Source organism: Echinops telfairi, unplaced genomic scaffold (assembly GCF_000313985.2).
Source record: "Echinops telfairi isolate 266 unplaced genomic scaffold, ASM31398v2 ScPeMD7_20;HRSCAF=75, whole genome shotgun sequence".
NCBI classification, from domain to species: Eukaryota; Metazoa; Chordata; class Mammalia; order Afrosoricida; family Tenrecidae; genus Echinops; species Echinops telfairi.
This window is the reverse complement of record NW_022103917.1, coordinates 11,247,079-11,269,878: the sequence shown is the minus strand read 5'-3', so window position 1 is coordinate 11,269,878 and position 22,800 is coordinate 11,247,079. Positions and strand designations below refer to the sequence as shown.

The following is a 22,800-nucleotide window of genomic DNA, read 5'->3' as shown; positions in this document are numbered from 1 at the left end:
CTGCCAGCATGGAGGGTCTGGCTGAGTGCTCTTAGCTGTCTGTCCTGTTCTAGGAGAGAAGCAAGTGCCTCCTTGTGGCTCTAAATGGATGCCCCCTGGCTTGGCAGGTACAATGGAGCTAACAATGCCGGATGAATCTAATCCAACTGTTGCCTCACTTACAGCACTGTCCCTCCACCACACAAATCCCACCTACTGCTATAATAAAAGCCTCAAAAATCACTACTTGAGAAGCACAGGGGACCCCTAATGGGATAGTGGTTACCCACTGGGCATCGATCCGTAAGGTCAGCAGCCCAAAACTACCAGCTGCTCCTCAGGAGAAAGACGGGGCTTTCTAGTCCCTTAAAATAGTTACAGTAGGTCAGTTCTACTCTGTCCTAAAGGGTCACTATGAGTCAGTAGCAAATCAAGGGAAGCGAGTTGAATTGATTTGAGCTGGGAACCACAGATGTTTGGCCTGCCCTGTGCTGTGAGGTCATCACTTCAAACCTGCCAGCAGCTCTGCAGGTGACTCCTGTTAAGACTGACAGCCTTGGAAGCTCTATAGAGGGTCCCTATGAATCAAAATCCACTCGATGGCCAGGAGGGTAGGTAAATTCTTGTGCAGGTTTAATTAGTGGGTTCTAACTGGGTCTGCTGAGTTGAAAGTCACTACCTCAAATGCTAATGTGATATTTTTATGATGATCTCAAGAGTGGAATCAGAATCAGAAAAATTACTGATAGCTGCATTAAAGAGACCAAAACCAAACTCACTGCCATTGACTCAATGCTGATTCATAGCGACCACTTGTGGGTCTGCAAGGCTAGAACTGTTTACAGGATTAGAGAGCCCAGTTATTCTCCAACAAAGCAGCTAATGCTTTCAAATTGCTGACCACCTGAACAGTAGCCCAATGCGTAACCACTATATCAAAAGAGATCTGATCAATTTCTAAATCAAAGCTCCATGAACTAGATCTGGGTTCACTTTCATCATTTATAAAATGGAGGCCATAGTTCCCTCCGAGGGGACTCTGATCCCAGGCAAACCATGTTGTGTCACCCCATAGCCTAGGCTTTTAATGCACTGACTAGTCCTGTTATTCCCTACTCATGCCCCCCCCAAAAAAAATCAGCCCCCCAAAGCTCTCCAATCAGCATCTATTACTAACCAGGCCATCCCACCCCACCCCACCCCACCCCACCCCAAGAGGAGCCAATACTGCAAACTACAGGCTGGTACTCACAGTGGTGGTCAGCTTCCCTCCATTCTTCTGGACATACTGAATGGAATCATGGATTGTCGCAAAGAGGCCAAGCAGCACATTCTCCATGTCATAGATTCTGTACATGCCATTGACCAGCTCTTCCAGAGACAGAATGTATTCTCTCCAGTACTTGTCAATCTCCACCACGCCGGCCATGCAGCCTTGCATGACCACATTGCAGTAGCCACCACAAGGCTTAACCATCATCAGTCCCTGGCAGTAAGAGCAGTACCACATTCTGGTGAGCATTCGGCCGCAGTCCTTACTGAACTTTAGGTGATCGGTGGTGTTGATCACTTCGATTCCGAGATTCAGAGCCTGGAGGAAGATCCGTGTGACTTGCAGTGACTTGGAGACTTGGGTCATAATAAGCTTGGGGAAATTGCCGAAAACTTTCAGGTCACGCCTTGCACCTCGGAGACACTCATTAATGTCCATGACCGACTCAGGCAGGCCTGGGTTCATGAGCTGGGTATAGATGACTGGAAACAGGCTGTCGAACAATTCATTGACCATGTCATCCACGTTGATGTCTGAACCCAGGATGTAGAGAGACACATCTGTGAAAAATTCACCAACGAACTCAAATGCTTGTGGAGTCAGGCTTGGGTAGTTGTTCTTGAACATGGCGTTGGTGTAGTTCTTGGCATGGCGAACAACAATTTCAAAGGCCTCTGCAAAAGAAGAGACATAACAAGGTCCACAAATTAAAGTCTAGAAAGCAGTGTGAATGAATTTGAGATATTTTATTCAATTGCTGCGGTGATTAAGGTCCCATTTGCCTTAAATAATCGACTCATACTCATTTCTGACATTGCCTCTACTTCTGCAATTGCTTCCTCCTATAAATCAATTTCCCTTTCAGAACATGAAGTCCAAATTTGGAGAGGCACATAAATTCTTAAACACACAAATTATATTTCAAATGACAACTGCCAGGATTCAGTTCCCGGTGCAGCCTTTCGTGAAAATATTGATGAAGATTGCCTAAATGAGAAGTGGTTTTCCTTCTCTCATTGATTTATTCCGTGAAAGAGAAATAGAGAAATTGCATTTCAGTACATTTCAATTTTAGACAGAGATAAATATTTGACAACAACCTATATACCATATGAACTCACGTAACAATACAGACCTTTTCATCCCTGGGGGAGAGGTAAGTTTGTAAGCAAGAATCCAAGTTATCACAAATTTGATCATTTTCAGGGGGATTTCCTCCAGATAGCTTTAAAGGGAATGATCTGACAGAATGCCCGAGCCAGAAATTCAATGTATCTGCTGAATGGATATTCGAATGGAAAAGCCAGTCCATGCATCTATCTATAGATTTGATGCTGAAAACAGCACCTCCGGTATTTGCGAGCAGAACATCTGGAAATATAACTGCCAAAGTTTCTCTAGTATGTTCAGTTTCCATGGCCTAGAAGCCTGGTCTATGCCACAAAGTTCAAAATTTATGATTGCCTCTGCTGTGCCTGCTCCTTGGCAGAAGGCCCTATTAGTGCCATTGGTTTCTGAAGGAAAGGGCAATGCCACCATTTCATCTTCTCTACCTAGAAACACTCCAGATACAAATGATCCCAAATAACCAGAATGCTCCATTTATGCAAGGGAAACAACCCTGCATGACAAGCTTTTTAAGAAATAAGGTTTTATTTTTTAAAACAAAGATTAAAAAAAAGAACCACATTTTCTGAGACATTTAAAATGAACTTAGTACTTTCTTTCCTTCCAAACTGCAAAGGTCCATGACAGATATACTCCAAATGGTCCCGATTCATGAGCCTTGAAAAAGCAAATGCTCTCCCTTTCAGACCATTAGAGAGACTATCACCCAACAGCTCCTTGGGATCACTTAGGCCAACATCGGAGTTAACTTGTGTCAAAAGCGAGCCCTAGGTTGCGCTCTCACCAGCTGCCTGAGGGCCCTCACAAGGTAGAACAGGCTCCCTTGAGTCTTCCCTTGGGCAGATGACAGGCCCTGCAACACCGAGCAGATGCCAGTGCAATTCTACTGGGCTTCCAAGCTCACTTGAGAAAGATAATGTTCCTTTCCATCAATTGCTCCACATTCGGTTGTTGGTTGGGTTTATTTTAAAGCATTAAGCAATGCCTGGCTAGTTTCTCTCTCTTGTAACAATCTTTTCCTAACCACATACTTTAATTCACATACTTCCATGTCGTGACTCTAAACCAGTAGTGGTTCTCAACCTTCCCAATGCTGTGACCCTTTAATACAGTTCCTCAAGCTGTGGTGACCCCCCCAACCATAAAATTATTTTCATTGCAACTTCATCACTGTCATTTTGCTACTGTTATGAATTGGGAGACCCCTGGGAAAGTGTCATTCGACCCGTAAAGGGGTCACGACCCACAGGTTAAGAACTACAGCCCTAAACACTTTGTGAGGCCTACAGATCCATTTCTGCCAATAAAAAAAGAATCGTTCATTAAACATTTTTATTTCATACATTTTTATTTCAGCAAGCAGACATTTATCCTATAATAGGCTCAGTGCTAGGGTTACAAAAAGACTGGGTACCAGCAGCAGATGCTAGAAAGTCAATTCTTAATCATGATGGCTACCTCATGGGCACTGGAGCAGGGCTGTGCTCCATTGTGTTCTCAATGGCTGTCATCGTTTAGAAATATATCTCCAGGTCTTTCTTTTGAAATGGCTCTGGATCGAAGCCACCAATCTTCTGGCTAAGGTCCAGCAGTAAACTGTGATACCATGGCTTCCATCATCAGGGCTGTGTAAACCCAAAACCAATCCATCGCTAATCCAAGGAAAAATAGAACTGCCACTGTGGATTTCAGAAGCTATGAATCTTTACAGAAGCCGACTGCCTCATCTCTCTCTCATAGAGCAGCTTGTAGGTTTGCATGGTCAACTGTTGAGTTAGCAGCCCAAGGGCATACCAGGGCAGCTAAGTGCTGACTACATGGAGACAGATGATACACTATCCTTGCTACACACCAAATATTTAAAAATATATGATGGCATTACTTTTTATACTGATCCTTTGGATTTGCTAAGAATCCCTGGTGGTGTAATGATTATGCATTGGGCTGCGATCCACAAAGTCAGCAGTTCAAAATCCCAAGCCACTTCCCAGGAAAAAGACAGGGCTTTCTACTCCCATAAAGAATAGCAATCTCAGAAATCCACAGGGTCAGTTTTACCCTGTCCTGGCGGGTCACTATGAGTTGGCATCAACTCAATGGCAGTGAGTTTGAGTTGGATTTGCTACTGTAATAACACTTTATAGACAAGGAAAATCAGGCTCAGCAGGTACACACAGCTGCAAATGGGGTAGGCAAACTCGAATCTCTTTTGTGTCAGTTACACTCTAGTTTAGGCAACATGGACATTCTCAACAAACTTTGTGGGCATTCAATTCTATAATCCATCCCTTGTTTCCCCATTATCTTCCCCTCTACAAATAGAAATCAGCCAGAAAGATTTCGGTTCAAAGACCCACAAACCACAGTTTTCACCTTAATCCAAGGACAGAGTGAGCTGAGAGAAGGAAAAGGACAGCTCCTGAGATACGTTGTACATCTCATCACCTAAGCGACCCTAAAATGACCGCTCTACAAGGCCAATCTCATTCTACATTCTCTTCCTGAAAATAGAACCAAAGAGCACTCTTATTCACGTAAAATTCAATCAGACATTAGAAGGAAACTGTATACCCATACCGCTCACAAACATACATGCAAAAATCCTCAATGAGAGAAACAGGATCCATGCCTCACGCCAGACACATACACACAAACACACACACAAATCCAAAGCCAATTAAGGACGATTAAACTAAAACGATCAAATTCTTAGAAGAAACTGCATGGACAATGCTTTCAAGCCTAACTATTAATCATAGAATTTCTAAAGAATAAAATAGCAAATGGAAAAAGACAATATAAATAGGACCTCATAATAACTAGGAACTTTTCTTCATCAAAGGATTTTATGAAAAAAGTGAAAAGACAAGCTACCAACTGGGAGAATGGTTTCAGAAACTACACCTGCTAAGGATCTAATTAAGTAAAATCTACATAAACATTTAACATTGTCACAAAAAAAGCCAAATCAGCCAAATCAAGTCAAAGGACTTGAAGAGGGCATTTCAACAAAGATGACATTCAAATGGCTACTAAACACGTGAAAAGATGCTCCATGTCACTAGCCATCACAAAGATGCACATCAAAACGAGATACTGCTTCACTCCCATTAGGACGGCTAAGATTAAAACAAAAAAGAATAAAACAAATGTTGGCAAAGATGTGGGACAATTGGTAACCCTTATTGACTGCTGGTAGGAATGCAAATTGGTACACTGATTGTGAAAAACACTCTGGACTTGGACTTACTTGTGCTTCCTTACTAATTTGTAGTAAGGCATTCGACTTTTTGTTTTTAACCACATCAAAGAGTCTGCTATTAGGTGTGGCTGGGATCTGTCTCTCTACCTTTTTCAAATTTACAATGCACTGGATGCCCAAGTAGGCAGCAAACAAGGTGAGAATATGTTTACTTGTGCTTATTTACTAATCTGTGGAGAGCAATTTCACATAATTTGCACCAAGGATATCCATGTTCATCTTGCTTATTAAGGAATGCTCCACTGTATATACCCCAAAGATTTGAAAGCGGAGACCCAAATACTTGTACTCCAATGTCAATTTTAGCACGACTGCCCAGAAACAGATGAATGACTAAATAAAATGATTACAAACACACAACAGACTACTACTTAGTCAGTAGGAGAAATAAAGTCTTGACAGATGCTACAATATGGATAGAATTTGAAGACATTATGCTGAGTAAAAGAAGGCAACCATGTTTATTGTGATTGGCATTAATAAGTTATAAAACTGTAAAACATTGAATTGGTTTAATAACATGTCTAGTGTACTGTTCTAACTCCTAGTCTTAAAAGTTTGCAGTCAAACATTCAAGGTACAACCACTGCTTTCTATTCATCTGGAGCAAAAGAGGGAAAAGGAGAGTCAAAAATAGAAGGAAGAAATGGAACATGAGGCTACTTGCCTCCATGAACAACTGCTTCCTTTGCTAGGTGACCAGAATAAGAACTGGATGGTGCCTGGCTAGCATTACAGAGCATCTGGATCAAGGATGCTATAGAAGAATCCAGAAAAAAAGGGCAAAACACAAAACAGAAAATCAAATTCTCACAGACTCCAGATTTCCTAGAGCCATGGGGGCTGGGGGCAGGGTTGCTGTCTGAACCTGTGAAACGATTGCTCTGAGATAACTGTTGAGCTTTAAACCAAAAATAGTCCCTGAAGTCTTCTTAAAATTAAATAATCATCTAGCTATGAAAAAGTCAAGGATTTATATTATTGACTAAGTATCTACCTTGAGTGTCATGCTTTTTTAAGAAGTATCTATATGGAATCAAAGTGACAATGGCAACTGTGGTAGTTACATAATCTGGTGTCAATTTGAGGATTAAAAGTGTAGGAGTGTAGTCTAGCCTGTCAATAAGGAAATAGCCAACGAGGCCTCTGTGTGGGCATGACCTTCTCCTGAGGATTCTGGGAACTCCTGTATTCCCTCCTTGGAGTCGGGAGACTCTCTCTCTCTCTCTTGGCTCACTCTTTGTGAGACAGCGTGTGGAGAAAATACATGGAAAGAGGCTGATGGAGCCAGACCTCTGGTACCGAAAAAGCCACATGGAGACCCCTGCCAATGCTGAGATGCTTACAATGCCACTGGATCCACAAGACTTCCCACCCACTGGCCTGTGATCTTCCGGGATTCGGCATCATTGCATGTGTTTCGTGAATCTGAAAAGGACTTTATAGATTGGTATCAGACATATGGGATAATATCGGACTTATGGACTTGATCTGGACTGGGCTGGGATGCTTTCTCAATATTCAATTGCTCTTGTATATAAAGTTCTTTACCATACACATATGAGTGTCTATGGATTTGTTTCTCTAGTCTATCCACACTAACACGGCAACTCAAAAAAGATTAGATAAGGAACCTTAGAATTTATATTATTGGCAAAGTAATGATGTAGAAAAGGAAGATGAGAATGGTTGCATAACTCAAAGAATATCATCAATGTCATTGAATCGTATGTGTCGAAAGGTTGAATTATTTGTATGTGTTGTTGTATTCTCAGCAGCAATAATGTAAAATAATATTTTAGTAGTTAGATCCAACAACTTATTAGAGAAATTATATACCATGGCTTAGTGGGATTTCTTCCACATATGTAAGACAGACCTCACCAATCAATTAATATAATCCATAGCATCAAAAGGATAAAAAGAAAAATCATATGATCATATGAAGAGAAGCAGATGAGGCACTTGACAAAGTCCAATACCATTAGTGGCAAGAAATCTCAGGAAACGTGGAAGAGAGGTCAACTTCCTTCACGAGATAAAGAACATTTATAACAAATTAACACTTCTGAATGGTGAGAAATGATAAGCTTTCCCCCTTAGGGTTAGAAATAAGACAAGTGAGTCCTTAGCACTCCTAGTCAACTTTGTACTGCGAGTCCTAGCTGATGGGTGGTAGTCGGATATCTAGATCTCTGTTGCCTTGCTTAATCTCTTTTACATTTCAAAAGAGATGGACTCAAAATACAATCTAATCCAGTAGATTATATCCTGCTTCATTGATATAGTTGCCTATAATCTTGATTCATTAGCAACGTAATTCACTGCTATCAAGTTGATTGTGACTGATAGTGGAACTGCTCCTGTGGGATTCTGAGATTGTAACTCTTTATGAGAGAGTGGAAAACCTTGCATTTCTCCTGCAGAGCAGCTAGTAGTTACAAACTGCTGATCTTTTGGTTAGCAGCACAAGTAACTACTATGCCACTAGGAGTAATTTATGAGCAGCACAGGTTAGGATTTATAACACATAGGACAATTATATCATCTCACAAAATGGAGGACACTTACATAATATTGGTATTTACATATTTTGAGAGGACACAAATCAGTCCTTAATATCATATGTCACTAGGGAATTGAAAACTAAAACCTAATTACATACTACTGTAAATCCAAACCAAACTCACTGCCATGGAGTCGATTTCCGACTCATAACGGTGACCCTAGGACTGCAGTGCGTAGATACTGACAACACCAACTGCTGGTGAAAATGGAAAGCCACGGAATTCTCCTTCATTGCTGATGGGAACGTACAACCACTTTGGAAGATAATTTGGCTGTTCCTCACACACATACACAAAATTATCTAATTCAGTGGAATTGAAAATTTAAGCCCACACAAAATCCTGGTCAGAAATGCTTACAGCAACGTATTTATTCTTAATCACCCCAAATTGGAAAGAAACAAAATGACCTTCACCAGGTTATTGAATAACCAAGCTGTTTTATCAGTACCAAAAGCCCAAACCTGTTTCTGCTAAGTTGATTCCTACTCACAGCCACTGCATAGGACAGAGTAGAACTGCCCCCATAAGGTTTCCAAGACTGCCATCTTTACCAGAGTAGTTCACCAGGTCTTTTCCCCCACGGTGGGTTCGAACCACTGTCCTTGCAGTTAGCGGCTGAAAGCTTTGCCACTATAACACCAGGGCTCCTTCATTCATACAATAGAACATTATTCAGCAATTTTTTTAAAAAAAAGCGCTCTCAAGACACAGAGGAACATGAAATGTATATGATTAAGTGACAGAAGCCAGTCTGAAAAGGGTATGGTATTATAAGATTGCAACAGTCTGGGAAAGGCAAATCTATGGAGAGAGTGAAAAGATCAGTGGTTGCCAGGAGCTCAAGAGGAAGGGAGACAGAAGAGAGATAAAGAGATGAAGCAGAGGGCATTTTCAGGGCAGCAGCGCTCTCCTGTAGGATGCTGTAATGGTAGATACAGGATATCGTACCTCTTTCATTATGCACAATGCAATGAGTGAACCCTTATGTAAACCATACATTCCATTATCAATATTGGTTCAGTCTTCATTACCACCCTACCACAAGACGCTAATGATAGAGGAAGCTGTGTGTGTACTTGGGGGGTGAGGGGCATGGCGGCTCTTCTTTCTATGAGAATTCTCTATAAACCAAAGCAAAATGAAGTGGATCCAAAACAAAATAAAGTCAAATTTTTTAAAAATAATAAAGAAATCAAAATAAAATAAAAAAAAGCAGCAGAAACAACAACAAAACCACTAGTCCTTGATGGAAATCATGACTAGAACCATTGAAATGTGTGAATTTACTCTCTCTGTCTTCCCTCAATCTGTTGGGGAGTTGTAGCATACAATAGATGCCATATTGCATCAATGTAATTTTAATTGGAAAAACCACTGGAAAGAGTTAATGAGCCCAAAGACCCAAATAGGTAACACATTTCAATGATATTTTTGAATACTGAATGATTTTTTAAAAATCAGCCTCATAAAACCGGCAATTTGGGATTATAAGAAAGGCTAGACATTTTCTAGAATAGTTCTTTAAAAAGATACTAAAAGCATTGTTTCACTTTCGGATGAAATTCCTTGTTCCTCCTGGCATTTTATGCTTCCCAACCACTTAACTAGGTCTGATCAGGCTTAGCAATAAAATAAGTCACTGCTTAACATGAGATTTGTATTTGTGCAGGTTAGGACCACCCTGACAATACATATAGTCTTGAATAAGAAGCTTCATATACTAGGCTTCTAGACACTCAAATCTCAAACCCACTGCTTTCAAGTTGATTCCATTGGGTTTCTGAGGCTGAAAATCTTCACGGAGGCAGATCTGCCTCATCTAGTTTCCTCACAGCTGCACTGTCCACTCTGCACCATCCTCACAATGGTTGCTGTATTCGAGCCTATTGTTGCAACTATGTGTCAATTCATCTTGTAGAGGGTCGTCCTTCTCTTTGTGAACCCTCTATTTTACCAAACATGTCTTCTTCCAAGACAGATATATTCTTCTTGCAGTCTATGTAACTTGCTGTGTTCTAACAATTGCCTCTTGGGCTAGGTACAGGTTACGCAAGAACACAAGAAATGTTCGGGAATTACCATTCTTTGCAATGGGATCTGTAATATGCAATCATCCACATAGTCCAACAAGATGGCATAGTCACTTAAACACAAGTAAACATCTTTCTATTGTTCTCCACTTTCAGCTAAGACCAATCAGAAATCAGCAAATGTATCCATTATTCCATGTCTTCTGCCAGTGGCTTGAATTTCTGGCACTTCCCTATATTAATGGAACAATTAAAAAATTATATCCAGTAAAATTGACTTGCGTATGATATTAATGATACTATTTGGTGATGCCTGCATTCCATTGGATCACCTTTTTTTGGAAGGGGCACAAATATGCTCTGCTTCCAGTAGGTTGGTCAGGCAGCTGCCTTCAAAATTTCTTGGCATAGAAGAGTAAACACTGATTGTGTTGTCTCTAGTTGTTGAAACATTTAAGATGCCATTCAGTCATCTCCTGGAGCCTTGCTTTTCTCTAATACCTTCCGTGCAGCTTATACTTCTTCCTTCAATGCCATCGGTTCTAGATCATAGACTACGTCCTAAATGATTGAACATTGACTAATTCTTTTTGTACAGCGACTCTGTATATTCTTTCCATCTTTCCCTTTTGCTTCCCGCTGGTTCAATATTTTGCCCACAGAATCCTTCAGTACTGAAACTCCAGTAATGACTTTTTTCCTTCTGTTCTTTCTACTTGGGAAATGCCATGTGGGTTCTTAGCTTTGAATTTTCTAGTTCCAGGTCTTTGCACTGCTCAGTTCATTACATTATCTTCTCAAGCTGCCTTCTGAAATCTTCAGCTCAGCTCTTCTACTTCATTTCTTCCATTTGCCTTAGCTACTCTTAGTTTCTGGTGGTATAGAAGTCACACATGCAAGAAGTCATACTAGCAAGGTCCACAATTCAAAACCACCAGCCACTCGGAGGGAGAAAGATTAGGATTTTTACAGTCTCAGAAACCTACAGGGACAGTTCTATGCTCTCCATTAGTTTTCTGGAACAACTGGTTTGCTTTCACTCCTAGACACGATGATTCATATAACCAATCTCGTTTTCCTTCACATTTCTAACTAGAAAGCTTAGAGTCAAACGTGTGGTATAATAAACTTCATGCCATGCATTTCTTGTCAGACTCTGGCCTAGCTGCATCTTACTTTCCTGCTTGATTGTTCCTGTATGTTTTAGTTGCATCACTTTATGAACAATGAATTTTTTTGTGTAGAGCAATTTAAATTTTTGGGAGGGCAAGATGGGATGTAAATGCACTGGTAGGTATATAAGTGAGGAAACAAAAAGGAACTGTATCCATCATGTCAAGCCAAAACATTCTTTCACCAATGTATTCTCATGCATTTGTGTAGCAAACATTATATTCATAAATGGCCAGGGCCTCTGCAGAAACTCCTTAGGTTAACATTCTTTGCCAAAAGTCTTGAGGGTGTTCCATAAATCTGCCTATGTGATCCTTTCAAAAATTTTGATGTTTACACTGTGCATATGTAAAAAAGGGTGAGGGGTGTCAATATATATAACTTTAAAATTAAGCAAGCATTTAAAGGGATGGCTCACTGGATTCAGGAACAAGCAAACCTTGAAAATACCAGAAGCCACTGGGCCTTAGAAATTTGTTTTACTCTGGAAACATGGAGAATTACTGGTTTTAGAGAACTCGGTATTAGGGAATCTTGTAAACTATCATGTTTTATGATGGATATCTAATGTCTCAATGAGCAAAATGATGCCCCTTCCTACAAAATTTCCAGGAAAGTTTTGTTGCATTGTGAGTCTTAGGGTTTTCATGGGCTGATTTTCAGAAGATAGCCAGATCTTTCTTCCTAGTCTACCTCAGTCTGGTAGGTCAGCTAAAACTAGTCCAGCATCATCACAAACACAGAGGTATCCACTTATAGTCAGATGGTGATTGTTCAAAGGGTGATTTGGCCAGGAACTGAACCTGGGTCTCCTGCACAGAAGGTGAGAGTTCTACCCCTGAACCACCAAGGCCACATATTTCAAGTGTACATTATTACATATTCATAATAAAAAAACCTTATAATTCTAATAAAACATGATTCTTTATCTTTTTCATTCTTCTCTATCCCCCAAGTCTACCATGTAGGTCAGCCACCTCTTAATTGATTGGAAAACAGTCTTTCTTCTTCAAGCTTCCCATGGCTAAGAAATCAAGTAAAAGTAACAATCTTTTCTTGGTAACTGCTGACCTCGTGACCAACCCATACCCCACAAGGCCACCAGGACTCCTTACGCATGTCTTCACGGAACTCACTGCCACAGAGGGCAGGCCCACTTTTCTTGTCTTCTTTTGCAAAAGGAATGACACCTACAGAAAAAGGCATCAATAGTCTATGGAACTTTCTCTATATATACAAGAAAGAGACTGATGGTATCTATGGGGACAAAATTCAACCGCTCGCACAATCTACATATTTAGTAGATAAAAGCCCCAGAGTTCATCAAATCCCCAAAATATTCTACTTAAATTAAAATATTTTTTTAAACGTCCTCTGGAGTTTATGGGGAGAGGGGTGAATGATTCCAAACAGTCCTGAAAAGGATAGCTTATGCCTTCCGGACGGTCATTACCTATGAGCCCATGCCCCCTCGTAGCAATTCTACAGGACAGGGCAGAACTGCCCCGGTGTTTTTCTGAGGCTGTGAGCAGAAAGCTTCCTCTTTTTCACTTGGACTAGCTGGTATTTGAACTGCTGACTTTGTGCCCAGCCCATAGTCCATAAGGCCACTAGGACTCCTTAACGTATGTCTTCACTGAACTCACCGTCACAGAGTGCATGCTGACGCAGCAACCCTGTAGGGCAGGGTAGAACTGCCGCTTTACGTTTCTGAGCGGCAACTCTTCACAGAACAGAAAAACCAATCTTGTTCCTGAGGAACCAATTGGGGATTTCAAACTGCTGATCTTGCAGTTGGCAGCCCAACATGTAACCACGATGCCACCAGGGCCTTGGGGGTGGGGGCAAAAATTCACTAACGCATACTCTTCAGTCTGGATATTGATTTCTCAATTTAGGAAATTTCCTTTTTATTATGCATGGCCATAATTCTATAAATCAAGGATTAAACATCTCTTTGTCTAACCACTTACTAACCATAAAACTTAAACTCACTGCTGCCGAGTCAATTCTGACTCATGGGAAATTAAAAAATCTGTTTTGGAGGGCATGCTGAATGAATGATTCTGTTCCATAAAGAGGAAATGGTTTTGTTTAAAGGTTTAAATGCACACATTTTGACAGTCCCTTTATCTAATTAAAAATAAACAGAATCACCAAGGCACTCACTTAGCTATCGTAAGGAAAGTGCAGAGCAACTAGGGGATCTTCCGTCTTGTTTAACAGCCTTCCTCTTTCCTTGCCTACTTTGCTTTCTCCCTTTATTCATGTAGATTAAAGGTCCAGGTGAAGTAGTTCCTGCACTGGATAGAACTGTGCCTGTTGCAAGTTAGTAAGGATGGTCAGAGCATTCTGGATTTTGGTAAGTGCTTTACACCCAAAGTTGTGGTGACTACTTGGAAGTACATACTTGTCCTTCTTTTCATCACTAATTTGAAGGACCAGATTTGACTACACACACACACACACACACACACACACACACACACACACACGGCTTATTCATTCACATGCTCAATAAGTACTCACAGAACACCGTAAAAATGTTCTTGCTACTCTCTTGCAAGTGATAAAGTACTCCAAAAGTTTTGCTACTGCTTCTCCCACTATACCCAACGAGGGCTGTGCAAGAATGTCCTCTATTCCTCTGCAGATAGCCTCTAAACCAGGGCCTCTCAATGTACAAGTCCAAACCAAATTTCAATTTGTTTTTGAACCTAAATTACAAAAATTCAATATTGTCTACCCACTTCTGCTCAAGTTGTTTTTATTGGGTACCAATGATGTTTTTGTCTCACAGCAACCCCATGTGACCAAATAGAATGCACCACCCCATCTACATGCTTACAAATTAAATATGACAACAAGGCCCCTCCCCTCTGCTGTTATTAGTTGCCTTGGAGGCAATGGCAACACAATCTGCTTGCAATATAGCCACTTGCAGTAAAATGCTGATGGACTATAACATTGGAGTGACATAAACACCATATAGATATGAAGATACTTTCTGTCCTCAAAATCTCGTATAGCCGACAAAGATTAAGAACCTTCATAAAACATGTGGGGAAATTTCCCCAATTACATTTTTCCATGAACCTTTTGAAGTCCCTTTATGTGTATGCAATAAGCAGTTGCACAATGTTTCTGGGGCGTGACTCCTTGTCACTTTGCAATTTTAAAATGTGCATTCTCATTTCATTTCGCTCCTCCTCCTCTACCACCGAGTGTGTACTCGCGTGTGTGAATGTGTGTGTGCGTGAGCCAGGCACACACACGTGTATGGAAAGTTGCTAGGGGAACTGTCACTAGCCCAATTTCACAGGTGAGGTACCTGAAGCAAAGATTTGTTCTGAATCATGTAGCTGTGTGGTTGGTTGGTGGTAGAAATCATACATAGCTTTTTCCATCATCACCATCGTCTTCAAGGGCAAATATCCCATCACGCTTTCAGATTAGCTTTAAGCTCATAAGAAGTAGCATCTATGGGGCACTGATTAACTGCCAGGCAGTATTTCAAGAGTACTATGTGAATGAATTAGTGTAATTAGTAGATCACCGTATGAGGAGGATGTAGTGTCATTGTCTCTATTTTACCAATAAGGAAACAGAGAGGTCATGTAACCTGTCAAAGGTTATATGGCCACGCAGGTAGCAGAGCCAAGATTTAAATCCAAGTAGCCTAGCTCCAGAGCTTACCCACTAAACCAATCTATTGTTATGCCTCATGATGCGGGGAGCTTGCTTTTCTTTTTTTCTTGGTTCACTACCTCAGTTGTTGGGCCACACTGAGCCTACTGACACATTTCAGGGAAAGAGGTCCAGCACTGAAGAAAATGTGAAGAACAAGGGAAATATCAGAAAGATTCCCAACTACTTACCAAGAACAAAATGCGCCCCAGAAATACACCGGTCAGGTTGCCGTATGACCAAGATGAAATAGAAATTATAATAAGTGACAAAGGTTAATACTGTGCAGTTCCTAGGGATTATGGACATGGGTATGAAATCTCCTAGCTTTCTGCTCTAATCACAAAACTCTGGAGTTTAATGGAAAACCTATCCTTTGCAAATAGGTCAAGCCTTCCTTTGAGCCACAGTTCCTTGAAAGGGCTACTGACAGACAGAGGACTCAAGGGCTCAACTGTGACAGCTTCTCTGGCATTTATATCGGGCTGGGTCTTCCGGGACATTAAAACCCAGGGAAGGCAAGGGTTAGGGCACTCATTAAGGCTGGCTTGATGAATGCAGGGGTAGAAAGCTGCTCAGAAGCATTCAGTAGGCTCCAGCAGCAGGCAAAGACCTTGCAGGAAGGTCAGTACCCCCTACCCCCACCAGCAGAGTTCAGTAGCAGGTATGAAGAGGTGTGACAGAAGCAAAGGCCCATCATATGACTTTCACCTGAGCTTTCAAAAATGAAAAACCATTTTACATGTATTCTGTAAGCTACCTTAACTTTTATAAAATTGACAAAAAATGTGTATGCCTTCACATTAGAACTGAGGTTATATGCTTTGCGTGTGCGTCCATTAGCGATGAGTCCATGAGTCCACAAAAGGGAATTGAGTGGGGAAAGGGGTGAGTTTCCAGGTTTAAGGCTGTAACTTGACTGTCACCACCAAAACAAGGCGGTGAGTAGAAGAACTGGAATATTAATCTGAAGATCTGGCCCTAGCGAACATGGGCATGTTAGCTTCTCTGTCCCTCAATTTGCTCCTCGAAGTGATCCATGCACTAAAAACAATCACTATGGTTTCCAATCAGGACTAGGCCATGACTGCTGCGGGATTTGATGAATGCCAAATATGTCCCAAAAGATTTGTACAATAACACACAGAAGAAGAAGTGCTTCACATTTTACTGCACATCAAGTATCTAAAATAAAGAATTCATCCTCTATGATGGACTTAAGAGGAAGTAAAAGTTGACTGGGGTCTTTCTCATGAATTACACCCCTTCCCTTTCTGACATTCCCTTTCCTTGTCACTTCTCCAAAAATAGACTGGTGCACATACGTGTAGAGCCATGGTGGTACAAATGGTTAAGTGCTCAGCTGCTAACTGAAAGGTTGGGAGTTTAAACCACCCAGAGACTCCATAGGAGAAAGACGTGGAGGACTAATTCAATAAAGATTACAGCCAAGAAAGCTCTATCAGGCAATTCTACTCCTGTCACGGGTTTGCTAGGGAAATGAAGTCAATAAAAGGAAATCCATGTGACACTAATGACAAATGCCTGGGTGACCGAATGGAAACCCATGTCAACAGTGGACTGCTTTCATAAAATGGGAACAGGATGACCCAGGATTGCCATTATCCTGACAGTTCTAACCTAGAAGAAGAGAGTGTATGGTCAGAAAGATAACCAGGCACTTCCACAAATAAAGGCCCTTGATTCGACTACACATTTTGTTCTGTCGGAACATCTCTGCAAAGCCTCCTCTGTGATACTGCAGAGTAAAAGAGAGCCGCCGGTGGTCCTGCAGCTCCCTGGGTCAGAGAGAGGATCAGAGCCAGAGCACCTTGAACTCTCCTCCGAGAAGCCTCGGGCAGCCCATATTCTCTCCACACAGCTAGTCAAGCTCAGACAAAAGCTGAGTGAAGCAGTTTCTTCAGAGCAGGACCCTTTTTGTTCAACCCGTATCCCCCACCCCAGCCCACCCTGAGTAGCTCCCCATGAATTTTCTTGATCTTCTTCATCACCCATGTGCACAAACGCAGCTGAATATTTCAATTTGGGAGGGAGTGGGGGACGTGGGGGAATCAGGGGATGAGGTTTTCATCTAGAAATATGGATGAAGAGCGGTACAAGTTCTCAAGGCTCACTCTGTGAAGAGAGTTTCTATGGGAAAGGACATCCAACTTTTGGCCAGGCCAGGCTCCATTCATGTCTGCTCCCTGTCCACTGACCTTTGCTGGGTTTTAAGGACATGCAGCCTGAATTACTAAGAGGCCAGGGTGCTATTTGAAACTAATGCTTGGAGTGAGCTGATGACTTAAAGTGGCTTTCTGCCAGAAGGACCTTTGCCACCACACTATTTTCAAGCAAGCTTGTTTAAAATGGGTATTTGAAAAATGGCCCATTGCTGTCTTTTTGGCACCATGCCTGGAAAAAGCTGATTCCGTGGACATTGCTACAGGCCCCCTGGAGTGGGCTTGGGGGTGGCCCTATTCCAGAGCAAGGGAAGACAGAGCACAATTGCTCTGTGTCCTTCTCTGCTTAGTCCCTCAGCCTGACCCCTGTTACATAGGCCAACTCCTAGGGTCTAGAACAGTGGGGGTGAAATCACGAAAAATTACTTTGAAAGGAAGCAAGATGCCACTGAACCTCTCGGATGGTTATTACCATGTGAGACAGGCTACAAAAAGGAATTCAAATCCGAGTTGATCAAGGTCCCTCAGTGGCACAAAGGAAGTGTGGTTGGCTAGACTCAGCCTCTGAAACCTTCGAGAGTAGTTCTGCTCTATCCTATAGGGTCCTATGAGTTGGAATCAACTAGGTGGCAGTGTTTTGTTTTTGTATTTTAAGTAACCAAGAGGTCGCAGTTTGAACCCACCCAGGGCCACCACCACCAAAGGAACAGGTCTATTGCCTTAAAGATGACATCCAAGATAGTCCAATGGAACAGTCTACTCTGTGATACATGGGGTCTCTAAAAATCACCAATCCACAGCAAAAATGAAAGAATTCAAGTTTATCATTTCCCAATATCAGTCTATGGAAGTCCAAAAACTGAAATCAAACTGAAGAAGTGAATTGTTTCTATTCTTACTTGGGCTATACCCTTTATGGAGAAGAGGGAATACTGGGGCCATGTGATTCCTGGCACACCATGGCATCAATGTATTCTTGGAATATTATCAATGTTTCCCAAAGTGTGCGATACTGCCCCTCCCCACCCCAGTGGGTACTGGAATGATGGGGAGGGTGAGGGTTGCAAAAGCAGATATCTACAATTTATCCAGTGTGTGTGTATGGCGGTGCAGGGTGAGTAATTTTTTTTCCCACAAAAGGGAGCAATAGACCAAATAAGTTTGGAAACCTATGAATTGCAGATTATATTTATATTGCCCCTGGAGTAAAACCTAAACCAAACTCACTGCTCTTGTGCTGACTCATAGCAACCCTATAAAACAGGGTAGAACTTCCCTGAGTTTCTGAGTCACTAACTCTTTACTGAGTAGAAAGCCCCATATTTCTCCCGAGGAGCAGCTGGTGGTTTGGAACCGATGACTTTCTGGATGGCAGCCCAACGGGTAACCACTATGCCACCAGGGCTATGGACCCTGTAATAGATGGCCATTAATTTATTTCAAAAAGGAGACCATGCATATGCAACTGAACTAATTTAAAATGGAGGGGAAACGGTAAATACAATAGAAGTGAATCACTGTGAAGGAGTTCCCTCCTAAGAAAAAAGAAGAAAAGAACTTCAAGAGTGTCTCAGGGATGGAAAAAATGACTTAGAAACTTGGCAGACTTGGGATTGACTTTGACCAGGTTCAAGAAGTGTCGGCTCTCACACACTAGTGATGGCTCTTTCTTCATTACAAAGCAAAGACTTCAGGACAGTGTGCTTAGCAGATTATCAACGAGGAGGCCTCTAGTTATGGAGCTGTTTCCGTGTGGTAGAAATTTCCAGTGGATCCTTTATCTTCAAAATTCACTATTAGTTGCTAAGATAATCTTCCAGTCTTTTATCTCTGCTATGAGGAATTTTTCCTGTTTTTAGATGAGCAGAGTGTGTTTCCAATATACGAACAGTCAACTTGTGCGTTAGTCTGGGTAGAGAAACAAATCCATGGACACACATGTTTATAAGAAAGAGATTTATATACAAGAGCAATTGAACATTGAGAAAACATCCCAGCCCGGTCCAGATCAAGTCCATAAGTCCGATATTAGCTGATACCAATCTACAAAACCCTCACGAAACACATGCAATGGTGCCAAATGTAGATCACAGGCCAGTGGGTAGAAAGTCTTTGGATCCAGTGGCAGTGGAAACATCTCAGCACTGGCAGGGTTCTCTGCATCAGGGTGGGTCCATATGTCTTGTCAGCTGTTCTGTCTCCCAGGGTGTGAGTAGAGGGTCTCCCACCTCCATGCTCACACAGAAGCCTCATTGGCTATGATCTGATTGACAGACTAGACTCCACCTCTTCACTCAAAATCCTCTCAAATTGACAAATTATATAACTACCACAACCTGGATAAGTCCTTTTACATCTCTAGCCCCCAGGGAGCTATATAGGGCTAGCTAAATGCAAAGATCCTTTCAAGTTCTAGGATTAAATATTCCTGTGCTATTTCTCTAGGGTGACTTGCTGGCTGATATTACACATCAACTGCAATAACCATATAACTGAGTGTTTGCTAATGTGTGGTACAAATACCTACACAGTGCATGCAAACAAAGCTTCTGATAAAAGAAATATCCAGAAAATGCAACATGGACTTTTTGTCTCATTCTATGGGATTGTTCATAGAAGTGAGTAAGTAGATTGGCTGGAGGATGCTGGAACACTAAATCGGTTGTTGTTCAGTGGATCTGGACTCTTGGTGGTGATCCTATAGGGCAGAAAGGACTGCTCTTTTGGGTTTCCAAGAATGAAAGCAGACAGCCTAATCTTTCTCCTGGGAAGTCGCTAGAGAGCTTGAACTGCTGATGTTGTAACCAGCTGCCTAACCCACGGACCCACCAGGGTTGGAACACTAGCTACTAGAAAACCTCATTAGACCCAGAGTTTGGCCCTCAGAGTGTGGGAAGCACATCGTATTCTTAGGAGTGGATTCACATCAGGAAATGCCCAGGGTTTGGAGGCTTAAAAGATAATTTTGACAATGTTCCAGATTGACTGAACCCAGGCTATAAAACCATCCAGAGACAGTGAGCCAAAGCTAAACTTCAGTATACTCACTTATAATGATAAATAAAATTCATGATGGGACAGATCCTCACATAATCTTCCTGCTGGTGGATAACATGAGCCAAATTAGAATTCACCCCTTGCTTAATTCCCATGGAAGCAGTATTTACTCAAGGTATAAGTTTTCAATGTTTAAAAGGGGCACACTGTATCGCTATAAATAGGATATTATAATAATCAAATAACACAGATTCACAATAATGGAAGAATCCAGAAAAGAAGAGTGAGAATGGTTGTTCAACATGAGGAACATAATCCACGCCACTGTAGAAATACATGTAGGAGTTGTTGAACTAGCTAAGGTCTTGTGTCTATTGTCACCACAATAAAAACCTTAAAAAGCGAGCACCACAGTAATAGCCACCTTATACTGAAGGATTCCGATGTGACAAGCACTGGGCTAAACATAAATTGCCTCCTTTGATTCTCACAAAAGTCCGGTTGGTAAGCGACCCAACAGGGAGAGATTTCTGAAACCGTCTGTATTAGTCTGGGTACTTTATAGAGAAACGAATCCATAGAAACTCATGTATAAGAGAGAGTTTCATATAAAGGGTAAGTGCACATCAAGAAAACATCCCAACCCAGTGCTGTCCACGCCCACAAGTCCAACATTAACCCATTAACATGTCTAACACCAATCCACAAAGTCCTCCTCCATCTCACAAAACAGATGCAATGATGCCGACTGCGGGAGGAAAGCTGAGTCAGTGAATGAATAAGCATCTGAGCACTGGCAGGGGTCTCCACATGGCTGCTCCAGCACCCAAGGCTGCATTGGGGTAGGTCCATGTGGCTTCTCCTTGGGGATGTCTTGTAGGAAGTCAGTCTTGCAAGCTGAAGCAGGCAACTGCTAAGGCAGCTGCACCTTGGTATGGCCATCACATAGCAAGAGACCCGAGAACTCGAAAGGCGAGCCTCACTGAGCCATTTATCGCTCTGCCCTTCAATTAATCCCACATGTGTTTATCGGCCAGGTTGGCACAATTAACTAACTACCTCACCGTCGATCTTTCTGGAAGCAGACAGACTCATCTATCTCCTATGGAGTGGCTAATGGGTTTCAGCCTGGCAGATAGTATTTCAACGTACAGGTAAGGCCCAACAAAATAAAACTCACTGCCATGGGGTGGATGCCAACACATAGTGACTATACACGACAGGGTAGACTAGTCTCTCAGTTTCCAAGACCATATCTCTTTCTCCCATACAGGGAAGTAACAGTGTTATAATAATGTCCCCAAATTACAGGACATAACTGAGCCTTATAATGGTAGAAATATTTTATTAAAATCACAAAGCTTGGGAATGATAGGCATGAGATGTGAACCACAATCAAGGAGGACATGGGACCTCACTCATAACCAGTAGGCAGGAATGTGTCTCCCCCGGTCTGGCTCAGAAGCCTCAGAAGGCAGCCTCTATGTAGGGCAGAGTGGGCAGGAGGGCCTTTCTCTTTCGTATCTGCTTTCATCAATGTCAGTCCCTCCAACCCTTCACTCCCTGATTGATACGCTTTCTTCAACTCTGTTCACCACTGTTAATCAGGCTCCTGTCCTGTCATTTTCCCCTGGGAGACACAAAGTCGGCCTCCCTTTTGTGCTCTCTTTTGGAAATTAAGGGCAAAAATAAGCACAAAGAAGTAAAGTTATCATCGCCAATATTCCCACCAACTCTTATTAATCACAATGAACTTTTAGCACCTTGTGCCCAGTACATTTTTCTAGTCATATACTTTATATAAAGTTCTCTCAATAATAGGTGCTTCCCTAGTTCCGTTGTGCTTCAGGCTCCTCCAAGGGAATTTGCCTCACTCTGTCCTCCACCCAAACAGGATGGTGTTCTAGCTTACTCTCAGGAGACCATCACCCTTCCTTAATTTTCAGTCTCAGCTAGGGCGTCTCTTGTTAACCTTAAATATCACGATCCTATATACCTTGCCCTCTTTATTTTAAATCAAGCAATCAATCCATTTTCGCCTGAAAGATGATACAAAATGGCATTGTGCGTGCATCAGTGATGGCAGAATCTTCTCCCCACAATGCAGAAAGATTTTTTTTTCATTGAGAAGGAGATTGCGCAATTGGACACAATTAATTAGAGTGACCGTGGCAAATGGGAGCGCATTGCTTTGAAAAGAAGATACCTTGGAAACAGAAAAGTAACCCATTAGGAAGCCCTCTTTGGACATTCCTGAAAATCACAGCCATAAGTCATGATATCTGATAATGATGATACTTAGTATCTATTTATTCAAAACAAAACAAAATTAAAAGGGGCATTGATTTATGGGTTCAAAGAAAGGTCCGTGCCCAGAACTATTTTCAAAGGTTATCTGCTGAAAGGGTAAGACCACAAAATTAATGGGAAATAAGCTTCCCAGAAGAGGGGGAAATGTGGTGTGCATAGTAAATACCCACGAAGTGAGCACAGAGAACAATGGTCAAAGACATCTTTT

At 41.8% G+C, this 22,800-nt stretch overlaps 1 protein-coding gene across 1 annotated transcript in view; it reads right to left on the bottom strand.

Annotated features, from left to right (window-relative positions):
- Positions 1–22,800, bottom strand: part of GPC3 (glypican 3) — a 460,111-nt gene that overhangs the window by 209,283 nt on the left and 228,028 nt on the right. Inside the window, exon 3 of the mRNA XM_004715367.3 lies at positions 1,232–1,926. Coding sequence (XP_004715424.1) covers positions 1,232–1,926 — 695 coding nt within the window. The remainder of the gene's footprint in view (positions 1–1,231; positions 1,927–22,800) is intronic.